The 14,346-nt window shown below is 36.1% G+C and overlaps 1 protein-coding gene across 1 annotated transcript in view; it reads right to left on the reverse strand.

Annotated features, from left to right (window-relative positions):
- CDC73 (cell division cycle 73) overlaps positions 1-14,346 on the reverse strand; it is a 129,588-nt gene that overhangs the window by 83,377 nt on the left and 31,865 nt on the right. The window contains exon 10 of the mRNA XM_014794123.2: positions 12,929-12,993. Coding sequence (XP_014649609.2) covers positions 12,929-12,993 — 65 coding nt within the window. The remainder of the gene's footprint in view (positions 1-12,928; positions 12,994-14,346) is intronic.

Consider the following 14,346-nt stretch of genomic DNA (forward strand, 5'->3'; position numbering starts at 1 on the left):
TCCTTCCTAAAATTCATCTAAATATCAATTCCTAAGGACATAAAATTCAACTCAAGTAATAACCGCTTGATTTAATAGATAAATTATTGCCTTCTATATCAGCTGATAAAAATTTAAGTCAAGAGTTAGCAAATTATAGCTGTGGGCCAAATCCAGGCCATTGCCTATTTTTGTACGTCCCATGGGCCAGAACTGGTTTTTACATTTTTAAGGTTGAAAAACAATCAAAATGATAATAATATTTCATGACATGTAAAAAGTATACGAAATTCAAATTTCAGAATCCATAAGGAAAGTTTAATTGCAGTGTAACCACGTTCATTCGTTACATATTGTCTATGACTGCCTTTGGGCTACAACAGAGAGTTAGGTATTTGAGACGAGACCTTATGTGGCGCTCTCATGGTTTAGCACTGCTGACTGGCACACTACAAATCACAAGAATGCAGTTATATAGGTCACCCTATTTCAATTTTCTAAAAAGCATACATCACCGATATTTTGTTTGTTTGTCCCCCCTCCTCTTTATCACTGTGTCCCCAGGGCCTACAATACTGCCCAGCATATGGCAGGCACACAACAAATATTGGCTGAATGAATGCAAAACACACCATGTTGCGTGCCACGTATTTTGCCATACAGCAACATGTGAATTTTACTGTGAAACTGGGGAACTGCCACCTAACCTTCGACTGGCAGTGAAATCTGAAATGTAATGAGAGGCTAAAAAGGCAAATACCAAGAAAATAATTTAACAGAATTCTAGAAATGCATTCCAAGTGATGAATATGCTCAATTAATATCATATGCTCATAGACTAACACCAGTATTTGGCAGTATCCATCTGTGGGAAAAGACATTTTTTCAAAGATGAAATAAATTAAATTTCATTACAGTTCAGCATTAATAGATTGACATTTACAATCAATTTGGTAACAAAGAACACTAACTTTCAATGACAAAATGTTATATCCTGCCACCAAAAGAAATGCCATTCTTCTCATTAGCAGATCAGTATTACAAAAACTTTTACTCTTGTGTTATTGTTATATTTGTGTCATTAAAAATTTGGGGAGATCTCATTTATCTCTTGTTACACAAGTACCTACATAATTTTTTTTCTTTTTTTTTCTGTGAGGAAGCTCAGCCCTGAGCTAACATCCATGCTAATCCTCCTCTTTTTGCTGAGGAAGACCGGCCCCGAGCTAACATCTATTGCCAATCCTCCTCCTTTTTTTTTTTTTCCTTTTTCTCCCCAAGGCCCCAGTAGATAGTTGTATGTCCTAGTTCCACACCCTTCTAGTTGCTGTATGTGGGACGCCGCCTCAGCATGGCCGGACAAGCGGTGTGTCAGTACGTGCCCGGGATCCGAACCTGGGCTGCCAGTAGCGGACGCGCACACTTAACTACGTTAAGCCACAGGGCTGGCCCCCCTACATAATTTTTCTGATTTTGCCTATTGGTCTGCAAGTCTAAAATATTTACTATCTGGCCCTTTACAGAAAATATCTGCCAATCCTCGATTCAAATCATTACATTTAAACTTTTTAAAAATCACCGCAGACTAGAAAACGTAAGGCAATAGTGAAACACACTTAAACCATACAAATTCCTCTACGTTAATTACTTTTGTTCACACCTGACTCGACATTTCTGTGCCCTCATTAAAACCAATTTTACACTAAAGTTACTAAGAGTGCAGCTTAGCTAACACTGAATGGTTTTGGAAGTTAGCTTTTGCTACAGACTTGATCATTTCTTAATGAAATCAACCTAAAATTACAAGGCAAAACAGACCTTATATGTGAAACTCATATTGTGGCAAGACGGCTTGCTTATTTTTATAGGTAAGCACCAAAAATTAAGACAGCATAAGGAAATAAAAGCCTAATAAAAATACAGTTTTTCATTGTAGACCAAATACAAATGGTAGCATACTTAGTTTAAACGTACCAACGGTATGTTTAAATGTCAAGCACATTTTTATCAGTAGTATTTATGCATGTATGGGAGAGGAAAAGGAGTACGCAGGGGGGCGAGGGGGTGCATTTATGTGTGTGAGAGAGAAAAATACTTTCCTTCTCCAATCATCCTGGTAATTCCCCTAACAATTTTACATAAGAAGTATAACCAGTTTAGTAAAATGTGAACTGCAATCAGGAAAACTTTCTATATAATCCATTAATGATCCTTATTTTAAAAATCCTCATACTTCGCATTATACTATGTATATATTCACATCTTTCAAATAAATATGCCAAAGTAGCATTAAGCTGTGTAAAATGTTCATCCCAAGACAGAATTACATATCTATTTATACATACATAAAGTCTTCTACAATGGTACTCATATCAGTACTTCTCTATTTGTACTTTAATTATATTTGTTTTTGTACTCATCTTGACTATATTCTGAATCTTAAATGCTTTTATACAATGTCAAGAAAACAAATTGTAATGTCAAGAAAACAAACAGTAATTACAAACAAATAGTAGCACTGAAATTACTGAATTAATCAGGAGGGTGGGATTTAAGTAACCTTCATTAATTTGATTCTCAATCTGTGAGGATTAAGGGAAAGACAGAAATAAGTGACTTCCAGAATCCAGTAGGAAATCCTCACCCCATGTCTCCCCTTCCAAATCAACAAAATGGGACTCATCCCAGACCTACAGCTCAGACTTCCAGCCAGGTCATCCACCACTGCCTATCCTCTCTAGTGACAAATCACATCATTTGGAAATCTACACTATGAATTTCAAATTCAAAAGAGGTAGTTCCCTCACCAGCACTTTTCAATAAATCAAATAGAACAGAATGAGATGTTAGTCCTAAAGGTGAATCAGCAGTCTACACACCTGAAGAAATACATCATATCCACTTGGAGAGGGATTAGTCAGACACACCAACAAGGAATGGAAGTCACAGCGGCAAACGATGACAAACTCTATCCACGCAGTGACCAAGGCAAAAGCTTCCCTGGCCTTGCAATAGGTCTGTCTTTGTTGAAGAGATGCAAATATCAAGCTGTCTTACTCTAATACCATTAAACACTTGAAGGATACAATTTAATATGTGCTCATTGTGCAACCATATCATTATAGGTGTGATTTCCCAAGTAGCTTCTTGACACGGAGAATACATACGTGCTAGACAGAGTATGTGAGCGTCCAGTGCCCTTGGCAATTACATTTCTCATTGTATATTAATAGATCAGCATTTAACATTTAGCATTTCAAATGCTACTTTCATAAGCTCAAATAATCAATCTCTCATGGTACACTAATATTACCCAGTTGCTCAGCTTTTTTCTGGGCCATGGTAAATTACTAAGGAAATGCCACCCTAACAGGCAACTTGGGATCCACACAGTTGATCTTTCCCAGGGAACATCACTTCCGCACTATGCTCATCATCAGCAGTTATTTATGCTTTGACCTGTTATGTAACAAAGATGGTGGTAAAATCTCTTCAGGCACTTAGAACCAGACTGTATGACTATGGATTGGTCTTCAGTGATCTATAAGAGGGTTCCAATATAAAATATCAATGTAATACTACCAGTATGCCATACTCAAACATGTTCTTGTAAGACCTACTACACTATGACCTTTATGCTGATGTTTAAAGCTTTAAAAAAAAATTATACAAACTTTCAAAAGCACTAATAATGACTCAGAAAGTTTAGAAATAAATCAAATGTGTATCATACGTCTCCTAAATACTGATATCTGTCAATTTATTAGAAGGTATTAGATCAATTATATCTATTACATTTAATCCAGATAAAGAAAAAATTTTCCCTAAAGCAATTTATTTAAATAATTAAGCTTTTAATGTTTACTTTTCCTGTTAAAGTAATTTTTTGTAGGGGAAAAAAATGTGATAATATATACCAAAGTTCTTGATGAATTATAATGCACCCACAAATTCACTATCGAAGGTTGCTTATTGTGATGTAGCTCTATGTAAAAACTCAACAATCCTAAGGACACATTGAAGTGTTTTGTATAGCCTTTTAAGATAAATGATAATATTCTAATCATATCAGAAGCTGAATTTTGGGGGGTTTTATAAAGAAAACTAAAACCTTTCTACATAAAAGAAGTTAAAATTCTTCTGAAAGGTCAAAGATCTGCTTAATTTTACTTCTCAAGTTTGGTATATTAAAATATATATGGAATTCAATTCCAGAATGTTTATGGCAACATATGTAAGATAGAAACGACAAAAAGACGCTGCAAGACGACTGAAGCATCTATCTAAAAATATCAAATTTAAGAAGGTAAATGATTAGGTTGATAGTGTCCAGAAGTCACTGTAGATGATGATAAAATACTGAATCAATTCTGACTTTGTAATTTGTGAAAATGTTAAATTGACTTGATTTCAAAATAATTCTGTCTGATCTTATATACCGCTGCAAAAATCTAAAGCAACAAATGCTTTCTCAATGGCAACATAAACTGACATCAGCAGTGAGACGATTACCTGAGCTATGATATAACTTTTGTCCCCAATTAAAACAAAAACTAAAATCTTAAAAAGCTTTAATTCCTTAGCATTTCAAATGAATATGCCTTCAACTTATTCACAGCAAAGCACCATTCTGAAATTTCAAACAAGAACTGTTTCTAAATAGTAGGATTTGTCCACACCAGAAACAAATAAGAGTTTAAAAACAGATACTTAAAATAAACATGGGAACAGTCACTCACAGAGGAACATGAGAAGCAGGAAAGACAAGAAGAACAACACTAAAAGAAACATCCATCAAGAAAAAGACCTGGAAAAGAAACCAAAACTTAGAATTAAAGATCAAACGAGGTTTGGCAGGGTGGGGGAAGGGGAGGGGATGAACTAACTAGACAACCCAATGAATATTAAGACAAAAATACTAAGACAATTCACAAAACAAAATTTGATTTAGGATTTATATAAAAGATTGGAAATTTATTGAAGATTTAAATTACTTTATGAAGATGCAGAAATTGATAGAGCAAACTAAAACTGCCAAGAACAGCCAAGAGAAAAGTACCCATCACGGAAATATCTAAATACCCAATTACACTAGGTTTTTTCCATACAAATGAATTCATTCAAATCATCTGTCATGAAATTAAAGGAAATAGTAACCTTTTTTCCTCAAAGTAATAAAGAAAAATATATAAAATAAAATCATGTCTGTTAAAGAACAGTGGTGGTTAGTCTAAAAATATACTGAGAAGGAATGAGATTTTGACAGTGATGAAATATATCCAATGCTGATACTAATTTTGTTAAAATTGAATGGATTAAAGTTGTATTGACGAAGGTAAATAGAAATAGGAATAAAAAGCTATATTGTAGTACGTCCAAGGGAGAATATTAAATTTAAAGAAAATTAAAGTTTGCTTTTGTGCACATCTGAGTCATATATAACTGTAACATTACCCGTGGAACTACAATTAACAGAGTATATACAATCAAAGTGAAATTTCATCATATAAATTTTTAATCATGTTTTTAACAAAATACCATTATATTTCCAAACTGGTTTCTGTTTCTCCTGTTCTTAAAATGATCAATATTAAAATACTGTGAAACAAGGTGATGTTAACATTATTATTAAAAATTACACAGTGGTTTCTAGGTTACCTCTGACATATGATCAACAATTACTTTGTCTATGCTTCTTTCAAACACAAGTCTCAGGAGTTTTGTAATCATGGCATTAACTACAGGGTCACTGGTAGAATAATTTTAAAGGGTATATTGCAGATATTATTAAAATCTCTTAAGATATTTTGGATAAACCAATAATTACTCTTTAATGAAATACAAAGGTAAATTAATGTAGTTTAATTTACAGGCTTACTCCAAAAGTACCATCCATTGTGCAATGGATTTTCAATAAATCTCAATAAGATAAACTTTTACTTTATATGCATTAAAATTCCTGACACCTATTAAAATGTTCTGTTGCTATAATTCATTTTTCTTGAAGTATATTAGCACCAAAATGCTGATTATGTTCACAAAATATTAAGGTAAAATGAGATTTTAATATTTCTCACCACAAAGAAGGTATCAGTGTAAGGAAATTAATACTGACCCATGTGTTCACACTAACTACTACCCAACTAAAAAAGGGGGGGAGGGGTGTTTTCTCTATTATTCAGTACAAAATGTTTATAAAATACTATATATGTTTAATATAAAAATATTTCTGCAATAACTACAATTAATTCAGTACTACAATCAAACAGCACTGAAAGGAACAATGGTAAACAAGGTATACCTGCACACATTTAAACCTCAGAACAAATGCCAGAGGAAGTTATTATAATACCATTTTTCAGAGGAGAAAACTGATGCCAAATCTGCTGCAACAACAAGGACAACAAATCAGAACAGGAGGCTCTCTCGAATCAAGGCATGGTCCAAATCTGTAATGAGCACAGTAGCCAAAAAACTCAAGGGGCCAGCCCAGTGGCACAAGCGGTTAAGTGGGTGCGCTCCACTGCAGCAGCCCGGGGTTCGCCGGTTCGGATCCTGGGCGCGCACCGATGCACCGCTTGGCAAGCCATGCTGTGGCGGCGTCCCATATGAAGTGGAGGAAGATGGGCACTGATGTTAGCCCAGGGCCAGTCTTCCTCGGCAAAAAAAGAGGAAGACTGGCAGATGTTAGCACAGGGCTGATGTCTTCACAAAAAAAAAGAACTCAAAAGGCTAGAAAAATCACTAGGGGAAAACTATAAATGGGATATAAGGGGGCTGGCCCCATGGTGTAGTGGTTAAGTTCAGTGCTGCTCTGCTTTGGTGGCCCGGGTTTGTGGGTTCAGATCCCAAGTGTGGACCTACACCACTCATCAGCCACGCTGTGGTGGCAACCCACACATAAAATAGAGGAAGACTGGCACAGATGTTAGCTCAGGGATAATTTTCCTCAAGAAAAAAAGAGGAAGACTGGCACAGATGTTAGCTCAGGGATAATTTTCCTCAAGAAAAAAAAGAGGAGGGCCGGCCCCGTAGCTTAGCGGTTAAGTGCGCGCGCTCCGCTGCTGGCGGCCCGGGTTCGGATCCCGGGTGCGCACCGAGGCACTGCTTCTCTGGCCATGCTGAGGCCGCGTCCCACATACAGCAACTAGAAGGATGTGCAACTATGACATACAACTATCTACTGGGGCTTTGGGGGGCGGGGGAAAGTAAATAAATAAAAAATGTTAAAAAAAAAAAAAAAAAGAAAAAAAGAGGAAGACTGGCAACAGATGTTATTAGCTCAGGGCGACTCTTCCTCAGCAATAAAAAAAAAGTAGACATAAGGGATGCTCTGAGTACAGAGAAAAAAATACTGTCTATTCAATTTAGTGATGGAATCTTAGAAAAGTTTATGAAAACGCAGATATAATAAAAAATAAACTGTATACAAAATATTAATATGTTAACACAAGTACTACTTCATGTAACAGGTAGTAAACGTATAAAACCAACTTTCAAAAGCTTAAGACATATAATAGGTTATTGACAGAAACCAAATGATGTTTTCTTTATTAGGGGTATACCTTTATACTGCTCAGGGTGACATAGGATAGAACCACCCTGTTCCCTAAAATATCAAGATTAGCCAACAAGTTTTGAAAATTATTTCAAGTGTAATAATAATATTCTTAAGCAGAATAATATGCTAATCTAAATGCATAAAATTATAAATTATAAAATATTCCTACTTATAATTTCTGTGACCACATTATTAAAATACCAACACTTTCTATACATTTTTAGATTAAAATAATTTAAATCTAAATAAATTACATTTCTTTCTATATCTGAGTCCCACCAGGTAGACAAAAAACCCTAACCTAGCTAAGTTATCACCCAATTTATATATGATAACTTCTTTGCAGCAATTTTCTCTCAAAGGATAAAGAAATCTATACTGTAAGAGCTGTAGTAAAAATATCCCAATTGCTGGAGAGAAAAAAAATTCTATAATATTTAAATAAAGTAGTCTTCGTAACTTGGAATGAAAACTGTATCATTAAACATATAATATTAAATATATCAATGAAGTTATAGTTGCCTACATTTACACATAAGTCAAATTAAGATTATATATAAAATTACAAATTCATAATAAAAGTAGCCATCATTTATTTGTTGAGTCCTCTTTGTGCTAAGCATTTTACACAGTGTCTCTTTTAATCCTCAACAATACTCTGATATAAATTCTATTATCTTTACTATAAAGTATAAAGATCACTGGTAGAAAGGTTAAATAACCTTCTCAACTTCATTAGTGACAGAATGAATGGAAGAGCTGGGATTCAAAGCCAGGACTGACTCAAAGCCCTAAATTTGTAGTGTTTCTAATTGACTGACTTCTCTTTAACAAGCTAGCACTGCCTTTATTTAGATCAGGAATTTCAAACTGAAAAGCCAACAGGGTCTAAGAAGGCAGTATAAATAAGCGAAGAAGACTAGATAAAAGACAACTTAGTAAGTGAGGCCTGTGGCAACCTGGAGAAAACATCCCATCTCAAGAAGGCAGCCACTACTCACATCGATGTGGCTGTTGCCCTGCTAGACTGCAGACTCAGTCATGCCAGACAGCTTCTCGAAAGAAGCTGGAAAGAAATCCAGACTGCTTATGCGACATCCTCTTATTTTTAAATGTTGGTGAGTAAAATAAAATTTTAAATTACAATGGATGCCTAATAAGACATATCTGGGGCCGCATTTAGATTGGCACAGTGAACGACTCCAGCAGTCTGCTAAGAGAGGCGCATGACATCAATGCACTGGCATTTATCAGCAGGCAGGCTGCATCTGACTCTGGGAAGAAACTTTCCCATAGGCATCCTTAAAATCTACACAATAACAAACAGTCTCCTTCCAAATCTTTCTACTCACCATGCTCCCCCCAATGAGCATTTACTCTTGGCTCTTTGTACTCTATTCCTAAAACATACTTTCCTACAATCTTCACGTTAACTCCTGCTCAAACTTCAGATCTTACTGCAAGTATTACCTCCTCAAAGAAGTATTCTGACTCCTACAAAAAATCCTCCAATTTTAGGTTCTCATGGCACAATGAATCTCCACACACTTGGCACAGTCACAATTTTATATTTGAGTGACTGACTAATGTCTCTCTCCTCCAAGAGACCACAAATAAAGTCCATGAGAACATGTCTGGCTTTATTCATCTTTGATGTCCCAGCACCTAGCCCAGTGCATGGCACATAGCAAGCACTCAACAAATATTTGCTAAACGAAAGAGGAGGGACAGGAAGGAGAGTCCCAGTACGAAAGCCTTAACCAACTGTCTCCATCTTCTGCTGGCCTGGGCTCTAGACCCAACTGCAAAGCACTACTGCGACTAGAGCCCTCCCAGACCACTTCAAGCAGAGACCAACACGTTAACCAAGACCCAAGTAAGAAGGAAGGACACTTCAAAGAACAGAGAGGGGGGAAGTTAATAATGTACACACTCTTGCTTAAGAAGATAACTTCATGGAGAGACTGAGATTCTGGATCCTTCTGAAAAGTGAAAGGTGATGGTGGTATTATTACAGCTCTAACATAGATACTGAAAATCCACCCAAGTTTACTTACTATCAAGAAAATAGTTCCCCAAAAAAAGACTTATGAGAACTGCAATGTCTCTTGGGGTCGATCCAAATAATGATCTTAAAAGAAAGCTTTTAATCTGTACAGAGTGCAAAATGTTTCCTCAATAATGAAAAGAGCAAAGTAATCAAGAGTCAGTGATATTCAGTAAGAACAGAGGAAAGAATAAATAGGGGCTCCAGTATGTAACCTTTCCGCCTGAACGTGAACAAGCTAGATTGGGAGGTTAAAATGAACTAGTTCTCAATTCAATTACCAAATCCTTATAAATAACAATAGTGAACCGTGACCATATCTTCTTATTTCCTCTCCAGTGGGACCACAGGTAAGTTCCCTGCCACTACCTAACACAGAGAGGTCTTCATCATCTCCTCTTACCATATAATGAAAAGCATCATTAAGTAGGATTTTCTTAGTCTGCGATGGCCCCTTTCACAAAAGGAATCCATGAAAATATATTCTGGTGTTCCCCATACTAAATGGTTTCCACTCCCAACCCACAATGCCTAGGATAGCTTCATTTACAGTGATTCTACGCAACACTAGTTCTTTTCTAGTATTCTCAACATGAGGGAGGAAGAGGCAAACTCTGGGGGTAAACAAGCTAGGGAAAGAGTGCATACTCTTGTCTTCCAATTCAGATATTCACATGTCAAAAACGATGAGATTCCTGTACCTCAAAATCTGTTTAATCTAGTATTTCTAAAACATTACAGAACCCAATTAACACATTTTGGGGAAAGGCTCCCAACTCTGACAAGCCCTCTGGCAACTCTTAAACATTCATGCCTTGCATCTCTAGAACCTATACTATGAAATGTCAAAAGTTAATCAGAGACTCAACTATATAAACTTTTAACTTTAAAGACACCTGGGCTCCTAAAAATTTCAATAAATTATTATCTTTATGAAATATTACCAAATATTACCAAAATATCCTGCCTGGGCCTTAATTTCCATAAATTTCAACAACTTATGATACTTATGAAATACTATCAAAATATACACCACTTCTCTATAACACATATAGAAAAAACTCATTTGTATAAAAATTTTCTAGCCATCTGCATAAGTCAATTTATTAATTTAGTTTTACATCTAACAGAACGCTGGAGTCTTGAACTTCAAAGATATGTAGATCAATCCTAATGTAGATTGATCCTAATTTTAGTAACTATGTGTATCAACTAGGCATATCAAAACCCTGAAGAAGAATGGCAGCAAAAATCAGCTATACATACATTACAAAGGAAGTTGCAGCTGTACAACAAAGCCTTTAACATACATTTAACGGCACTGTACATCTGGGTACTCTCTCAATTGGAGAATAAGGCAGAAAGTTGTTGAAACTCACAAGCTCACAAATAGGTATTAATTCCAAAAGGAAAAAGAGGAGGGAAAAAACATTACATTAGAAGCCTAAGTTTGAAATTCAACTTTTAAAAAGAAACAATTATCAGACTACTTCGAAGCTTTCAAGTTCAAACTTCTCTATGTATTCTCTGCCTAACTGCTAAAATCAATCAGGTCACAAGCAGCACAGAGATTCAAACTAGGTATTAAAATATTTAAAAAGTACTAGCAATTTGACCATTTTTAGTCTTTGTGTTGCATTTCTACACAATGTCTTTTTGTGATTATTTCTGTAAAATCCCACACCATAAATCTGTTTAAATTCATCTCTTTTGTAAGTATATTTAGGAATGAAGTCTCTGATGAGGAAGCAGAGCCATAACATTCTCATACTGTTTAATTAAGAAGCTGTCTTTGGATTTTAGAAAAACTGTTCTGTAAGAAGCATCACTATAAAAACTACCCCTGATTTTACTATTTGCATAGAAGCTCAGTAATTGAACCAATTTCATGGCATTTCAGATGAGACAAAGGTAAAAAGAACAATGACAACAACAATAACCATAAAAAACTCACTTTGATGGATACCTAACAGTACTTTAGTTCCATGACAATTCCCTTGCGGAATGGAGAGCAGGCAAGTTCTGTCCCCAAGGAAATGTCAATAAATGCACCTTTAAAGAATCTAGGTTAACTCTCACAGCCATGAGTTCCATTTTGAAGTCAGGAAGAAGCAGGCAGATCTCTCCTAAGACGGTTGTATCTAATCTCTTAGCAGTTTCCTCTCGTTCACTAGACTCTGGAGACACTGGCCTTCCTGCCGTCGCTCTGCTGGGCCTCTCACGGAATGTTCTTCTGCCAGGTCTCTGCTCAACTGTCACCGCCTCAGAGAGGCCTCTATGACTACTCTCTTTAAAGAAGCCCTACCTGTCTTATCCACCACTATCCTCCCAGCAACCACAACAGAGTCTGATACAATAAGCTCAATAAGTATTTGGTGAATGAATTAATGAGTCCACATACAATTTCAATAATACAAAAATAAATCTGATGACAATTTAAAAACAAGTGTATTGGCAAAATATCTAATACTCACTTCCAATTTGAAATCCAGAAAAAGAAAAAAAAAAAGTCAACTTTTAATATCATATTCTCCACATTTATTTGCTATCTGCTTCTGGAAATGAGTAAAGCATGGCAATATAGGTCTTAATTCTGAGAAACCACAGCAAATACCTAACGATTCTATGTCATATTGGGTCCTCAAAGATCTGATGATTCACAAAGATAAAGTCAGTTTGGTATTAGTGTTTTAAATACATCGCTACTCTAGTTAGTGCATATACAAAGTATTTTAAAGTATAAAAGGTATAACTATCGAAAATATAAATACGCAAAATGATGTTAACAGAATTCCTGCTCTACATCCCCAAGTCCTACAGTGACTAAATAAAATTAAAAGTGTTAAATATGGCTTAGTCAGAACATCTAGAAATAACTATCTTCGGGGGGTTTAAAAAATAAAGAAAGTTTGCTGAAAGTGAGCCAAAGGCTTATAATTGTGGCCATCCAAGTACGCCCTTTGTAAGCATCAATTACATCAACCAATGCAATCTGTCTTTAAAGAGCATAAGGCATTACGTTTTAAAGAACCTACGATATTACGGCAAAGAGCTCTCCCAAACTGGACCTCGTAACTCCTCACTGGCTGTAAATACTCTAACCAGGCAGCATTCGCCCTACTTACAAGTTACCAAAACAGATTTTATTTACACACACTCGACTCAGTTAAAAAAGGGACACCCGTGAATCCAATAATCACCACACAGATCTATCAGCACAACTGGTCATTAAAGATAAATGTATGAAATAGAAAATGTTGGAGAACAAAGATTTTCTTCAACATCTGCTACTCACATACAATTCCTGGAACAAAAGAACCTCTGCAGTCAAAGTAACTTACCGTTACAGATTTCAGTGTCATACCATGGTAGGTGCCCATAGTGTCAATTTTGAAGCCTTCCGTTTCTATAAACAAAGAGGATTTACTATTAGATTTTAAGTATTTCATGACCAATAACAAATCTAAAGTAATAATCTACACTATATCTGACAGTTCAACAGTATAACAAAGCCTTCAATCTACCATATATATAAAGTTAAATTACATACATCTGAAGATATAAACTTAAAGGGATACTAGTCTCAAAAATATATTTGAGGGGCCGGCCTGGTGGCGCAAGTGGTTAAGTGTGCACGTTCCGCTGCGGCGGCCCGGGGTTTGCTGGTTCGGATCCCGGGTGCGCACCGACGCACCACTTGTTAGGCCATGCTGTGGCGGCGTCCCATATAAAGTAGAGGAAGATGGGCATGGATGTTAGCCCAGGGCCAGTCTTCCTCAGCAAAAAAGAGGAGGATTGGCATTGGAGGTTAGCTCAGGGCTGGTCCTCCTCACAAAAAAAAAAAAAAAATATATATATATATATATATATTTGATACACACCAACAAGCCCACTATGTAGAAGCTGGTTAAGACTATGTCTACAACTGCGTTCAACAGTCACATAATTGTTTGGGAACATCAAAAATTAGACTGAATAAAATACTTTATAACCCTCAAATTATTTACTACTAATACTCAATTATAGTACCATTAAAAGCATCTAATATCATGAGAAGTCTTTAACTTATAAAAAGTTGTGTTCCAAAATGACAATTATAGGCGTATGTTATATAATTTGTAGAAAAGCAACATTTTAAATAGGGATAAGCATTTCAGGACAGATACTAAATTCCAGCATATTAAATACGCTTTTCTGGGGCTGGCCTGGTGGCGCAAGCGGTTAAGTGTGCGTGCTCTGCTGTGGCAGCCACGGGTTCGCCAGTTCGGATCCTGGGCATGCATGAACGCACCGCTTGTTAAGCCATGCTGTGGCACTGTCCCACATAAAGTGGAGGAAGATGGGCATAGATGTTAGCCCAGGGACAGTCTTCCTCAGCAAAAAAGAGGAGGATTGACAGATGTTAGCTCAGGGCTGATCCTCCTCACAAAAAATAAAATAAATAAATATGCGTTTCTGTAAAGGATCATATAGTAAATATTTTACACACTGCAAGCCATATAGTCTCTGTCATAACTCCTGAATTTGCAGCTGTAGTGCAAAAGCAGGATAAACAATATAAGTAAACAAATTGGCACAGCCTGTGGGCTGTAATCTGCCAACCCCTACTTTACATAATTCATGCCACAAGAAACACATTGCAGTGAAAAAAGGAACACACCACTGTCTTTCTATAGCATGTATTCAGTACATGCCTTTATCCAGTAAATGAAGTCACCACACAAAATTCACTGCATCAAGGCAATATATCCTTTAATGA

The sequence above is a fragment of the Ceratotherium simum genome, chromosome 36 (genome assembly GCF_057802395.1).
Source record: "Ceratotherium simum simum isolate JZ-2026a chromosome 36, ASM5780239v1, whole genome shotgun sequence".
Taxonomy (NCBI): domain Eukaryota; kingdom Metazoa; phylum Chordata; class Mammalia; order Perissodactyla; family Rhinocerotidae; genus Ceratotherium; species Ceratotherium simum.